This window comes from Watersipora subatra, chromosome 6, assembly GCF_963576615.1.
Source record: "Watersipora subatra chromosome 6, tzWatSuba1.1, whole genome shotgun sequence".
NCBI lineage: Eukaryota > Metazoa > Bryozoa > Gymnolaemata > Cheilostomatida > Watersiporidae > Watersipora > Watersipora subatra.
The window spans coordinates 5757799-5773441 of NC_088713.1; the positions used below are offsets into that span (position 1 = coordinate 5757799).

General features: G+C 37.8%; 1 protein-coding gene across 1 annotated transcript; it reads left to right on the forward strand.

Annotated features, from left to right (window-relative positions):
• The first annotated feature begins 3265 nt into the window (after nucleotides 1-3265).
• Nucleotides 3266-7591, forward strand: LOC137397982 (uncharacterized). Its single transcript, XM_068084082.1, is given in 1 exon segment — nucleotides 3266-7591. A coding segment is annotated over 1 exon segment (4326 nt).
• Nucleotides 7592-15643: the final 8052 nt, after the last annotated feature.

The window sequence follows — 15643 nt, forward strand, 5'->3', positions numbered from 1 at the left end:
ACAACCACTAGAGAAGTATTTGTTACTTCATGAGCGTAGGGAGTGATTTGTAACAAAACAAAATTATTTTAATGTAATATGACTGCCATCATGTTTTTAAATATTTGGTAAAAATGACGGAAACAGAATAATTAGTATTTAGTTATGCTACATCAGACAAATTGATTTTAAATACCGAAAAATTGACATACAAGCTCGGTTTTGAAAGGCATTAGGCTCATATGTCGAGTTATTACTGTATATAGTAACAAGTATTCCCATAGAGTTCAGCGTCAACTTCTGACGTACCTTGGCTGATGATGTTAGTGTCAACTGAGTCAGGTTGTCAACTACCCAAATGTATCGTCGTCGTTTGCAGATACTTCCAATTGAACCGCAGTTTTTTGGAGATGTATATTGGCCCATATATATCCAATATCTGCAGACAAGAGCAATTCTGCAAAAAAGTACAAAAACTGCAAATACTATTTGAACATAGAACAACTATAGATTTAAATGTTACAGAAACAAAAGCAATGATAGGCCAATCATCAAAAATACGCAAAAGTTGTGTACTCCAATGCAGAAGAGCCATTGCCTTGAATGCGAATGTCAACAATTGATGTTGACTGGAAGGCAAAAACGCGAAACCACCGTCAATCTTAACGCAAAAGCGTGATGGCCGTCAACTCAAAACACCAATGTGCGCAATCATCGTCGACTTGATAGCAAAAGCATGCGATCGCTGTTAATTCAAACGAAAAAGCGCGCAATCGTCGTCAATTCAAAGGCAAAAGCGTGCGATCGTCGTCGGCTCGAAGGCAAAACTTGATCGTTGTCGACCCGACTGCAAAAGCACGCCATCGCCTCTAGCGCATAAGGGCACCATCACGGTAGACTCGAAGACAGAATCGCGATCGCCGTTGAATTGGAAGCAAAAGGAGCGTGATTACTATCAGCCTCAAATGCAAAAACCTGCAACAGTGTGTTGAATCGGATATACTTTGTCGTCGCCTTTTAATATATTTACTTTATAGACTATTAAGCAAATATTCTACCTTTAAAAAGCTCAATCGAATACTCAAAAGTTTTACAGTCAAATTAGACAAGAACCATTAAAACTATTAATTAATTTCAATTTTGAGAGTACAAATTTTCAAGTAGCATTGACGGATATTAAACTTTGTAACATAAAAATGAATAGACAAGTGAAAACCTGTTAAGGTGTTATATGCACTGTTTCTTTTCATCTCTTAGTGAACCAGGTAAGTAGTGTTTTATTATTGTTGTCACTGGTATGAAAGACTAACAGAATTAAACTAGTTAAAGAATAAAGAAAGCATAATATTATTATGCTTTATTATTCATCTTGAGGTGTTGACTGATGTTCTAAAAAAAGAATCAAGGAGATTGACCAACCAGAAGCTGAGATATAGCCAGCCAAACACAGGTCTACCAAAAAACAAAAGTGTTTTGGTAATCATCAATATATGACGTATGAAATCGACTTGTATGCCATTGGTCAATTAAGCCAACTAATGCGCTCTCCTATAACAATCACGGCGTTTTAATTGGTTTAATCCCTGGAAGCATAGAACAATCAAATTGGGCCTAACAATCATCGCTCCTAGAATTCCGAACCAGTCCCTCTGACGTGTAGATTAGTTTTAGCATAAAATAATTACACCCATCTATTATTTCGCAACATTTCGCTATCTTGCTAGTTCAGCTCAGTTTTGTTGTTCTCCTACTTAGCTTCCCTATTCAGACTCATCTTTAGCGTTGTTCAGATTTTTTAACTATAGCTAATAAATAGAATCAATTAAATCAATCATCAATCTCGGTTATCATTTGGAATTTTCTACAAATTATATTAGTTACATCATTTATTCTATACGCAGTTATATTATTATTTTGTATAATATGCATTATGAATATTATATAAATCATAAAAAATAATCATAGATAAGATAATAGATCAATAGAAAAATCAAAGCAAAAGTTATCGTTTTCTTTTCTTATAGCAAGAGCAGCACGGTCAAGTTAGTCTTTTTAAGATTATGGCTGTAGTGAACTTCCAGTCTGTTAATAGTGACGATAAACATGAAAATCAACTGAATGCTGCAGTAGATACACAGTAGAAAAATGATGAAGGAACAAAAAGTCCCATTCCTATTTCTTATTCTAAACAAACTGCAATCGCGGATATCGCATATAGACTATACACGCGCCGTTCGTTGAACAGATGATTTTCGGAGCATATCCGTGGAGATCGAGTTAAAATTTGAAGCACAATAGTCAAAATCTGCTCTTCTGCTTTGAAAAATCATGGCGAGGGGTTGTGGGCAAATGCCTTTACCACACAATGTTCCTGAGAAACCAGAGCTAGTATGTAAATTATTTACTATCGCGAGAAGCGTTTCAAATCTCGTAGCCAAAACAATCATTATACATAACGGCGGTAAGGGTGCGCAACTCTGGCACATGACCATTAAGTCGATTTTATACGTCACAGTTTTCGGGATTTTCGAAGGGTTTTCCTCTGATTCTTTATTAGGTAGACCTGTGTTTGTCTGTCTATATCTCAGCTTCTATGGGGTCAATCTCTTTGATTCTTTTTTTAGAACATCAGTCAACACCTCAAGATAACTAATAAAGCATAATAATATTATGCTTTCTCTATTCTTTAAATATGGAAAACAGGCTACACGCTACATTCCGCTGTTTTATTGGTCAAATTAGTACAGCTATCGCGTACCAAGGTTTTGCTACACAGTGTCACAGATTCTGAGTGCTGTATATAGTATCATAAACAATGTTATAGCAGGACAATAGCTATTGCGCAATACGCTGATGAGTCATGATCATAAATTTAGAAGCATTGTTCTATTACTAGATTTTTCCTGAATGGATTTTCTGGAAGTTTCTAGAATAATTGTAAGGAGGTATAAATAGCCTGACTGCAGCAGTTCATGAGAATTGAAGAATTAAGTTTACAGCGTGCATGGCTACAAGTCAGTAATAAAGGATTATATCATACTCTCACAGCAATCTCCTGCATATTATTACTTATACATAGTTAGCCGCAATATTACACCCGGACGTCTTAACTCTTAGCCTTGTGCAGACATCAGGATACAATCACAACACCAGATATCTCGAACCTGTCACATTGCATCACCACTTTGTGACAACTTGGGGGCTGCTCCGGGAATATCTACCGTTGATCAGGATTATATCAGTCTAACTCACGCAAGACATAAAGAGTACCAAAAGACAGTCAGTAATGGCGGAGACTAGTATGAGCAGTATGCAGAGGGCAATGGATATGGGCGAGAAGCTCGGATTAAAGGATGCTGAGCTAGCCAAATTCATTGAAGAGAACGAACCAAAGTTCGCAGCGGAGATTGAACGCGAGGAGAGACGCGAGGAGAGACGAATGGAACGAGAAGCCAAAAAAGAGGCCAAAGCTGAGGACAGACAACTCCAAATGCAAATGAAGCAAATGGAGATAGACAGCCAAAAACAAGCAAGAGAGTTGGAGATGCAAAGAGAGATAGAAGAAAAGAGGTTGGCGCATGAGCTCGAGATGAAAAAACTGGAAGTGGAGAATATTAGGATGAATGACTCCAAAAATGAGAGTACAGGACTGGAACGGGGTAGCAATAAACCTAGACCGAAACTACCAGTATTTGATGAGAAAACAGACGACATGGATAGTTACCTGCAGCGATTTGAATGGATAGCTGAAAACTATCAGTGGGGTAAAGCTGAATGGTCATTCCATTTGAGCCAATATCTCAAAGGTAAGGCTACAGAGACTTACACTATAATGGCGGCAGAGAACAGGAAGGACTACGATCAGGTGAAGGAAGCTCTGTTAAAACGCTACAATCTCACGGAGGAAGGCTACAGAAAGCGATTCAGAGAGAGTAAAGCCGAGCACGACGAAACACCACAACAATTTCTAGTTCGACTCAGTACCTACATTGACAAGTGGGTGGAGCTATCGAACTGCAAAGACCTGAAAGAACTCAACTTGCGAGAACAGTTCATAGCGGCATGTCCTACGGATCTCGCTGTACATCTAGAGGAGATGAAATTTGACAGCTGTGACGAGTTGGCTGAAGCTGCTGACCGATACCTGACAGCTCATGGTCACAAGATGTCATTCATAAGGAAGACAACTCCAAATGAGACAACCATCACCGGCCACAGTTATAACAAAAAGGGGCATATTGCAAATCGGTGTAATAAGAAGCCTCACAAGTACTGCGCACACTGCAAGATGAATAACCATAACTTAGCCGAATGTCGAAGACTCAAGACACCTACGCACAAGGCGGGTGTGGCTGAAGGGGAGACAAATCCAGAAGGACAGAATACGGATGAAATTAAGCTAAGTGGGAAGCATTACGTACAAGTAGCATGTTGTAAAGGTAAAGTTGGTAAAATGGAGAATGGAGTAAACCTGGTTAGAGGTTATGTAAATGGTAAGCAGGTGGAGATGATTAGGGATACTGGATGCACCACAGTGGTGGTCAAGAAATCACTGGTAAAAGATGATCAGTACACAGGAGAGGAAGGATATCTACGAATGGCAGATAACACTGCTAGAAAACTGCCATTTGCCAAAATCAGCATCGATACACCATTCTATCAGGGAGATGTAACGGCGATGGTTATGGAGACACCCATTCACGATCTAATGCTTGGAAATATTTCAGGCGCTCGATCCCCATGTAATCCACTACCAGAACAGGATCAAGAGTGTTCTGTAGTTACACGCGCACAAGCTATAGAAAATAAACGAGGAGCAAAACCACTATCAGTTGTCAGCAATGAAAACATCAAAGTAAACAAAGAAGACCTCATCAAGTCACAGAGAGAAGACGATTCTCTAAAGAGGCTGTATGACGCTACAGAAGCAATAACGAAAGGCAAACAACAAACCAGGTTCATGGTGAAGAAGGACATCCTTTATCGTGAATATTATCACCCAGGGTACAACAGCGGACAGCCGATAAAACAAGTAGTTGTACCGAAAACTCTACGTGTCGCTGTGATGAGACACGCCCACGATTCTTTATTGAGTGGACATCTGGGGATCCGTAAAACTACTGATCGAATCCTAACCAACCTTTTCTGGCCGGGTCTACATGATGAGGTTACGAGATTCTGTCGATCCTGCGACATCTGTCAACGCACTGTAAAGAAAGGTTCAGTACAGAAGGTTCCCCTACAGCGGACTCCACTAATTGAGACTCCATTCAAGCGCTGCGCTGTCGACTTGATTGGACCGATTAACCCTCCGAGTGAAAAAGGGCATAGATATATACTAACTCTGGTGGACTACGCTACTCGATACCCTGAGGCTGTTCCACTGAAAGAGATAAGCTCAGAAGCAGTGGCTGAAGCTCTAATCGACATTTACAGTCGGGTTGGAATACCTGAAGAAGTAATCAGTGATCGAGGGACCCAATTCATATCTGAGTACATGGAGGAGTTTGCCAGACTACTCGGCATGAAGCAGATGCCGACAACCCCCTACCATGCTATGGCTAATGGACTGGTGGAGCGATTCAATGGCACACTGAAGTCAATGCTGAAAAAGTTATGCCATCAGGAGCCAAGGCAGTGGCACAGATACATAAACCCGGCACTATTTGCCTACAGAGAGGTCCCACAGGAATCTACTGGATTCTCACCATTCGAGCTGCTGTATGGAAGGACAGTACGAGGGCCGATGGATATTATACGACAGCTCTGGACACAGGATGATGTCGATGGAGAGACCAAGAGTAGCTACCAACACGTATTTGATCTGCGTGCTAAGCTGGAAGATACGATGGAGTTGGCTCAGAAAGCGCTAGAAGGAAATAAGCAGAGGTACAAGCATTACTTCGACAAGAAGGCAAAGAAAAGGGAATTTCAAGAAGGTGACAAAGTTCTCATCCTGCTCCCTACTAACCACAACAAGTTACTAATGCACTGGCAGAGACCATACAACGTAGAAGAGAAGGTCGGAATAAACACATACCGAGTTCAGGTCAAAGGTAAAAGCTGAACCTACCACGCTAACATGCTGAAGAAATACTATGTGAGAGATAGTGAAAAGGAAATAACTGAGGTAGCTGGTATCGGAGAAGTAGAAGAGGAAGGCACACTGGTGGAGTTGTATTCGGGAAAGTCAGTCAGAACTGTGAAAGATCTGAAGATGGGAGAAAATATATCTGATGAGCAGAGAAAGCCGATCACGGACATCATCAAGGACTACACAGATATATTCACAGACAGACCGAGAAACTGCAATCTCATCAAACATACGATTACTCTAACCAGTAATAAGCCTATCAAATCCAAACCCTACGCATTACCTTATGCGGTGAGAGAATCACTTAGAGAAGATATAAAAGATATGCTGAACACAGGGATCATCAGAGAATCGAACTCTCCATATGCATCACCAGTCGTACTCGTGAAAAAGCCTGATGGATCCAATCGACTATGTGCTGACTACCGGAACTTGAACAAAATAACAGTGTTTGATCCAGAGCCAATGACAACAGCAAGCGATCTTTTTCAAAAGATGAGCGGTGATCACTACTTCTCGAAGGTAGATCTAACTAAGGGCTACTGGCAGATTCCCGTAGAAGAGAATGACATACCGAAGACTGCATTTGTCACTCCAGATGGACAATACGAGTTCATCAGGATGCCATTTGGGATGGTCAACTCTGGAGCAACATTTGTACGTGGCATGAAGAAGCTATTAAAGGATTTACCAGGAGTAGACAACTACATCGATGACATCATCATACACACTGCCAAATGGGAGGATCACATGGACGCACTGAGAGAACTCTTCACTCGTTTGGCCAAGGCACAGCTCACAATCAAACCGACAAAATGCTACCTCGGTGGAACATCTATAGAGTTCCTAGGTCACAAGATCGATCGGGGAGAACTGAAACCGATGGAAGACAATGTGGAGAAAATCACTGAAGCTCCAAGGCCTCTGACCAAGACTCAAGTACGGTCGTTTCTAGGATTGACAGGCTACTACCGAGAGTTCGTCCCAAATTACGCGGCGATAGCAAGTCTTCTATCGGACTTGACTAAAAAAGGACAACCTAATAAAGTTATCTGGACAGATGCGCAAGAGAAGGCATACCGGAAATTAAGAGCGACCATAACCGAGAAACCAGTTCTGAAACTACCCGACATAACGAAGCAGTTCACCCTAAGGACTGACGCGTCAGACACTGGACTCGGAGCTGTACTACTACAAGAACATGATGGAAAGCTATTTCATGTCAGCTATGCTAGCAAAAAACTACTGGACCGTGAAAGGAATTACTCAACAATAGAGAAAGAGTGCCTGGCAATTGTATGGGCTGTAAAGAAATATCTACCATATCTCTACGGCGTGGAGTTCATACTACAAACGGATCACCAACCACTAACCTACATCAATCGCGCAAAGTATGAGAACAGCAGAGTGATGAGATGGGCGCTATATCTACAGAATTATCGCATGACGGTGGAATCGATCAAAGGGAAAGACAACGTCGGAGCGGACTACATGAGCAGAATAGACTCAGAATCTTAATGCTGGAAATTTGACTATAAATTTCCTGTTGAATGGGGAGTTGTCACAGATTCTGAGTGCTGTATATAGTATCATAAACAATGTTATAGCAGGACAATAGCTATTGCGCAATACGCTGATGTGTCATGATCATAAATTTAGAAGCATTGTTCTATTACTAGATTTTTCCTGAATGGATTTTCTGGAAGTTTCTAGAATAATTGTAAGGAGGTATAAATAGCCTGACTGCAGCAGTTCATGAGAATTGAAGAATTCAGTTTACAGCGTGCATGGCTACAAGTCAGTAATAAAGGATTATATCATACTCTCACAGCAATCTCCTGCATATTATTACTTATACATGTTAGCCGCAATATTACACCCGGACGTCTTAACTCTTAGCCTTGTGCAGACATCAGGATACAATCACAACACCAGATATCTTGAACCTGTCACATTGCATCACCACTTTGTGACACACAGGCTGAATTTTTTTTGGTGTACTCTCACATTGAAGACAAAGTCAAGGCTAACTTATATGATATCTTACGATTTTAAATAAACAAGACAATTATTATCACTCCGATTGAGCTTGTAGAGAAGCAAAAGTTTGATTGATTATTAATAACCGAAACCAAAGGTGCGAGCAATGCATGAGTGACACAAACATGTTCTACAACCGGAATGCATTGGCACACGACATCATTTCTACCCAAACCAGGGGTCAGGGGAAAAAAAATACCTCAGTTTCATTCAAAGTAAAACCATAATTTAGTTAACATTATGTATTCTAATATATACAACAACCGATTAGAATTTTCTATAGATGCCGATTGCTGTAAATCGTGCTGCTTGGGTTTGCTCATTACCTAGTTCAGGTTGCAATCCTACGGATATCCTTGCATCTCCTTTTTAAAACAAATTGGAAACTTTTTAATAATGTGAGAAGCTTTTAGATCAACACTTGTCCTTGTGTAGACTGTTTGTTATTAACCTGGTTCAAGCACTAAATACAACATAATGAAAATGCTACACTGTTCAATATTACCTTTGCATGCAGCTGTTACTCCCAGTCGAAAATTTTCTACATCCAGTAGTTAAGCGCACGCGAACGGCATGAGCTGGCTATTGTCTTGAAAACAGTGAGAAAGCCTCAGCCAATCACAGCTTACATCAGCTCTTCGCCTCCCTCCTCAATGTATAGGAGGCGGAGATAATTCATCCCTGGTATGTAACCTACGCATTGAATAGATTTGAAGGTCGCATTACCATTGCCGCGTTAATACACGGTGTGTCTTGTGTGCCCTGCTGTGTCTTGATTGGTTCGAAACGTGTTCTGTTAGGCGTAGGAATTATGCAAGAGTTGGCTAGGGAAAGTCAGTGATGTTTTGACCTAGCTAAAACCTGCAAAATGGTTGACACATTGACTTGGTGATGCTGCCAATCTGGAAATAGCCTCTTGTTCAGTAACTAACATTTCAGTGGTACAAAAATGAATGCAGAATACTCCTCCCCACCGTCACAAAAACACCATAATTATGGTTCTTGTTAAGTTACTGCTACTGAAAACTATCACACTTGTCTAACGTTGTGCCCATGTGAGCATAGATAACTAAATATTTAACTTTCTGCTTTATGTAATTTGTTTATAAGTAGTCATAATATTATAAAAGTTTTGAACATTTTAACCGGGATCAATTTTTATCGATTTTAATCTTGAAACATTTTGGCAATCGCATAATCTCAAACATCAAAAACAGTGGCAAATGATAGAAAAATTATGTTATATTCTGATAAACTCTAAAAATATTGTGTAAGTTCATTTTTAATGCCAATGTAGTCATGGCCAAGTTTATTTTTACTCTTTCACTGTTGAGTGCACACGACTCCAAAATGAATAAATAAGGTCCTGTTCAGTAGCACAATTTACACTAAATTTGGACAATAATTAATATTACAGTTCAATAATAATTTGATAGAACCAATAGTTTTATTTTTCTATTTACAACAATTTTACATAACTTAATATAAATATTTGTAGAGTACTATGCCCTTATTAATATCAGTAACATATTCAAAATATTCGATTGAGGGCATTGTACAATTCAAAAAAGTTGATGGCCCTCTGAGATAATTCGAGTTCCTCATGTGGACCCTGATAAAATTAATCGCCAAACATCAACCATCAAGAATTAATTAATCAGATATCTGAAGATTGTAAACAAACTCCAATTGTTTGGTTGTGTTTCCATAGCAATAACAAAAGATAAATGTATATTGAAACATGCTTTTAGATCGTTGTTCTAAAGATTTTTTGGTTTCATTAGAATTTGAACTCAGGGCCTCTTGTACCAACCGCAAGAATAATACCCTTAAATCATCAAGCTACAAATTTCATAAATGAAAACTGATTTCTTGGTAGTGGCTCCCAAGCAACAAGAGAGCATAAATCGAAACGCACTTTCAAATCATTCTTATCCAACCATTTGGCTTGACTGAAACCTGAACCCGACACCATTCACATTCAAAACAAGAATCATACTCTATACCACCAAGCTACAAATTACATAAACAAAAACTGTTTTCTTGAAAGTCTCCCCCAAGCAACAACAAAACATTGACACACACTTACAGATCATTCTTTAAAAAATATTTGGCCGAACCAAGATTTGAACCAGGGACCTTCTGCACCAAAAGCGAAAATTGAATCATGAATAGTATAAACAAAATTTGACTTCTCGGTACAGCTTTATTAGCGATAACCCAATTTATTTTACTCTTTTTGCTGTTGCAAGTGCTAAAGCTTTGCATTGGAGCAATCAGAATCCCAATACAATTTAATTGAACAGTTTTGAGGCACTTGGCACGAAGAGTAGTGAGGCAGTGAAACGGTTAATATATTTTATTAATGAGACAATTTTTAAGAGACTACAGACTGATTATATAACATAGTTTTAATATAGTGTTTAAAGTTTAAACATTGCCAAGTTTCAACAATTAGTAATTGCTATTAGCAATTATAAATGGCAGTTGCTAATTGAATTGCTAATAGCAAGACAATTAGCAACTGTCAATTGCAAATTAGCAAATGTAAAGATTATCCAAGATATAACTGAATAAACACTTCAGTTTAAAATTAAACTAGTAAATGTTATATATATATTGAAAATATGATTTTTTGTGCAAGAAACTATTGTTAGTGCTAAATGCAGGGCACGCATCTAGTTATATTATAAGTCCAGCCATAGCAGTTTTAAGCCTACTCATAAAAGTTAGTTAGCCAATTATGACAAGTTAGCCATGTCCAAAATTCAAACAACTTTAATATAAAAATCAATATAGACTCTGAAGGTCAATATAGACTCATGAATGTTGCAAAATAACTATGTTAGAGTTATTCTGGTATTGTGGCAGTGATAAACATTTGCTTAGTTCTCTGTATATCTAGAAACTTGGAGTTGTCTCCTACATGCCACGTTCAGCAATAAATAAACATGTTTTTGTCTAAATAACCATCTACTTCTTGCTTGGCCCATTTGACTCATGGTATAAAGTTTGAAAGTTACAGTTTTTGACAAAGTTTGAAAACCTTTACAGTTGTTTATATTTTCTCTCCTAATTGTTTTCCACTACACAAAACCTTTTGACCCTTTTGACTCTCTTTCTCCTTCACTTTTAACCTTACTAATACTTTTAGAATTTATCAACAAGATAGACCGAGCAAAGCTGTTTTTGCCACCCTAGTGGCTGTATTGGAAACTGTCTCGTATGCTCGTGTCTCAAATAAAAAATGCCACCCGGAATTCCTATGTCAAGCCAGTCATATGTATTTCAAGGTATTACTGTAATTAGATACATAATCCGGAATATTCTCAAACAGGCAATCCTGACAGATGTTACTCTAATGGTTATTAGGAAATTATGTTCACCTAACCATGATCATAGCCATAAATAGGATTTTAATGTCTGCAGTTCTGGATTGAGTCAATTCACTCAGATATTAACAAAAAATAGTTGCATCACTCTGTTCTATAAATAACTGAAGGCTGGCAACATTTACAGTAAGGCTAGGATAGGGGCACACAACTTCTTCACAATTGAAAACAATATTTTGCTATGTTTTTAGGCCAGTTTTTATTGTAAAAGCTAGCATAGGCTAGTGCCTTGATTACTAACATATTTGCCATAAAGACAAGCATTCATAAGTTTGCTGCCTAAAATATCTGCAGTGATCAACAGAAACATTAATGCCGAGACTTTGTGTCTGACGTGACGTCGTCCCATGATAATTAGTGTAACTCTGCTTAAAGGTTGACTCGCAACAAAATTCACATTACAGTTATTTGGTATCAAAATATTCACCATGTCTTACTATGTTGTGTTGTAAGTGCCAAATATGTGGAAATGTGATTCCAAGCTCTTAAAAGCTCAAAAACGAAAAGCCGACGTAGATTGGAATCTCTTTATTTCGATGATGTAGCCACGAAATTTGGGTATCGTCTTGTCACGTATTCAGCACTTTTTGATTATCACAAGTGACCAACAGGCTCGTCATGATTATCAGACAATGGTATGTACTCCTTCAAGCTAAGGCTAAAAAGTTAAACAAATTTTTATGGTAAGTTATAAGATATCAGTGCTAAAAGTGACAGCATTACGATGATGATAAAACAGACACATAAGAACAATAGACATAGTTTTATTGAATGCGTGAAATATATTTGTAAAAATATTTCGGCGACTAAGGTTGCAAGAAAGTGTAAACAGAAACCATATCTCACAACTACATCACATTTGAGCCGTTTTGGAAAGGAAATCCAAACTACTGCGGTCTCGTGTAGCTGCAATTTTCTGTTCGCTTTTGAGCTTGTAAGAGCTTGTAATCACCTTTCTACATACTCTGCACCAACAACACAACATAGTAAGACTTGGTGAATCTTTTCATACCAAATAACGGTAATGTGAATTTTGTTGCATGTCAACCTTTAAGCCAGCTACTACAGTTGTAACTGTGTCTATCTATATTGTAGTGATATAATTGGTCAATAATCAACAGGGTCAATTAGCTTGTGGCATTGAATAGTGGGTTGATGAATGTTGACATAGTTAGAACGCTGGTATGTGAACAATGCCAAGTGAGCCCTCCCTGTACACACCACATTTAAGCCCCTGATAAGCAAAAAGTGTAAAAGTTAATAAACAAACACAAAGCTACAATCTTCTCATAATGCTTGATGCTTGATTTGTACAAAGAATTTAAAAACAGTGAAATAAATAGCTCTGCAGATTAATTTCATTTTAGAAAATCTGTAGAACATTTTCAAATTTTTGTAACCTTTGTGTTTATATAGAATTAGGACAGGTGCTTCCATAATTTACAGAGCAACTAAACACAAATGAAATGTTCATTATAGGCAAGTCTTCCATGTGAATTGTCACAAGGATAGATTGGATATAGAGTCGGGCTGTCTAATAGCTAGTAAAAACTATTATTGTTGCTGCGATATGAACTCTGTAGGACATTGGAATCTAAGATCACCTTTAACGAAGGATGTTTCAGTTCTATTAGCTGCAAAAGGAGGTTTATAAATAGTTGTCATATCACTGGAAGGGTGGCATAACTCCTAAAAAGTTCAATTACCATAAAATTATCTTCTGGGTATTCTGGTGTAAACCAGACACTTTGTCACAAAATATGAGACTACGAGCACAGAGGTCAGTAAGTGAAACAAGTGAAAACTAACTCACAATCTGTTCTCAAGTTTTCAAAAATATTTCAAGTTATATGAGATCGCGAGTTCGAAACCTTTGTGATGCCATTTTATTTCTCAACATCAAACTTTGGCCTCAGACAGACTAAAGTACAGACTGACAGACTCAGCTCTAATTATACTAAAAATAATAACCTTGAAATGATTGCTTGTTTGAAATATTGGTGGAGACAATTCTTAACAAAGCGTGACCAGCTTGACCGGGATTTGAACCCGGGAACCTCTTACACTCAAAGTTAGAAACATACACAAAACTCACAGCGCTATGAAAGATGTAAAGAAACTCTGACATTTGGTTAGTGTCTCCAAAGCAAGAACCAAACATATTTGAAGTTTCTTTTCATATCAATCTTAAAAATTTAAGTCGGCTACACAAGGATTTGAACCCGGGACCACTTACAGCGAAAGCTAGAAACATACCCACAACTCATAGCGCTATGAATTATGTAAAGAAACTTTAACATTTGGTTAGTGTCTCCAAAACAATAACAAAGCATATTTAAAGTTTCTTGTCTAATTAGCCTCGAAAAACTTTTTCGGTTTCACCAGGATTCGACCCCAGGACCTGTCGCACCCGAAACGAGAATCACACCCAGAAACGTTCAAGCCACAAATGATGGATGTAACCAAAACCTGGCTTTTTGCTACGTTCTATAAAGCAACTACTGTATCGTTTCTGACTTTTTCTGCTGTTGCAAGTACTGATGCTTCACATTGGAGCAACTGAAATCTCGAAACAATTTAGTTTTTGGGACAGAAAACAGATAATAAACCTATGAGCGGAACACTTCCACTAAAGAAGTTTATAAAAAAGATATTTGCAAAATCAGATAAACCGAAAAATGCGCGCAGTACAAATTATACTGAAACCCTGATGTCATAATTGCTCCGCAGTTAGTAGCAGTCAATAGCAAGGATTATAATTAACTCCCAAATGAGACAATGATGTCAGACAAGGTGGGAGACACAGAGAATTAGAGTCATACCAAGACTCCTTAACCTTGAGTTAGATTAAGGACCAGAAGTAATCAAGCAATCACTAAACATTCTCAGGTGCTAGTACTGCACAAATGAGTTGAGTTTATAACAGAGATATTTTAACAATACACAATATCTAACTTACTGTATGCCAATAAATGGTAATGCTGACACAATTAGACACATACTGTAGTTTCTATACATGAGAAGCAAATGGCTGACTTTTGTTGACTTTAGGTTGCTTTCAAAACTTTAAAAATCTCATGAGCAAACAAGCTTCAATTTTCTTATTGTACTAGACTTTACACAGGCACGTTGGATTCTTCTATAATATTTTACTTCACTGAAATCAATTTAACAGAATAATTGCTACAAAGATCTTAAAAATGATAAAATAAATAGCTTTGCGAGCTAATTATATTTTAGAAAATCTGCAAAGTATTTCAAAACCTTTTTTGACCTTCAAGTTTATATATAATTAGCAGCAGTGCCTTTAAAATTATCAAATTGTAGAAAACTCAAGTGAATTGTTCAGCACATGCAAGTCGTACAAGTTGATTATTGGCATGAAGTTGGATATGAAGTTATGTTATCTAATTTCTAGCAAGAACTGTCATTAAAGCTGCGATGAACTCTGTGAGACATTAAAACCTGAAAGTATTTTAAATCACAAATTTCGCAGAACAACAGGCCAAATGAGTTTTTCGAATGGGTTTTCACAACACTTCAAGGGTGGCACAACTCCTCAACAGTTCAATTGACAAGCTTTCTATGTGGTCTGCTGACAACTTAACATTTGTCACAAAATATTAAATTATGAGCACAGAGGCCTTAGTTGTCAGATAATGTCAGCTATTTGTCACCAGTTCCCTTTACACAGAAAGGATAACAAGTCAGATACAGCTCACTATCTGATCCCACGTGTTATATATCCTAAATTATATGTAGTCACAAGTTCAAATCCTTTACGATGCAATCTATTTTTAAGATCTAACCGTAAATTCAGACAGAGAATCAGAAGGATAGAGAGACACAGTTCAAATTGTACTAAAATTGAACATGTAAATAGTCTGATTTGTTGATACATACATTTAATAAGGATAATTATATAAAATAGTTACCATTATCACATGTTGAGATTATCAAGGCTGAATAGAGCCTGAGTTAAAAAAAGAGGCACTGAAAATACTAGCACTGGCATCAGCCATGCAATGAGTGGTATGCAGACAACATGAGATTGATAAAAACGTGCTTAACGTCTGGCCCTTGCAGTATATACTATTAAATATATTTCAAACTTTTAAACTAGTTAGATGACTTAAAA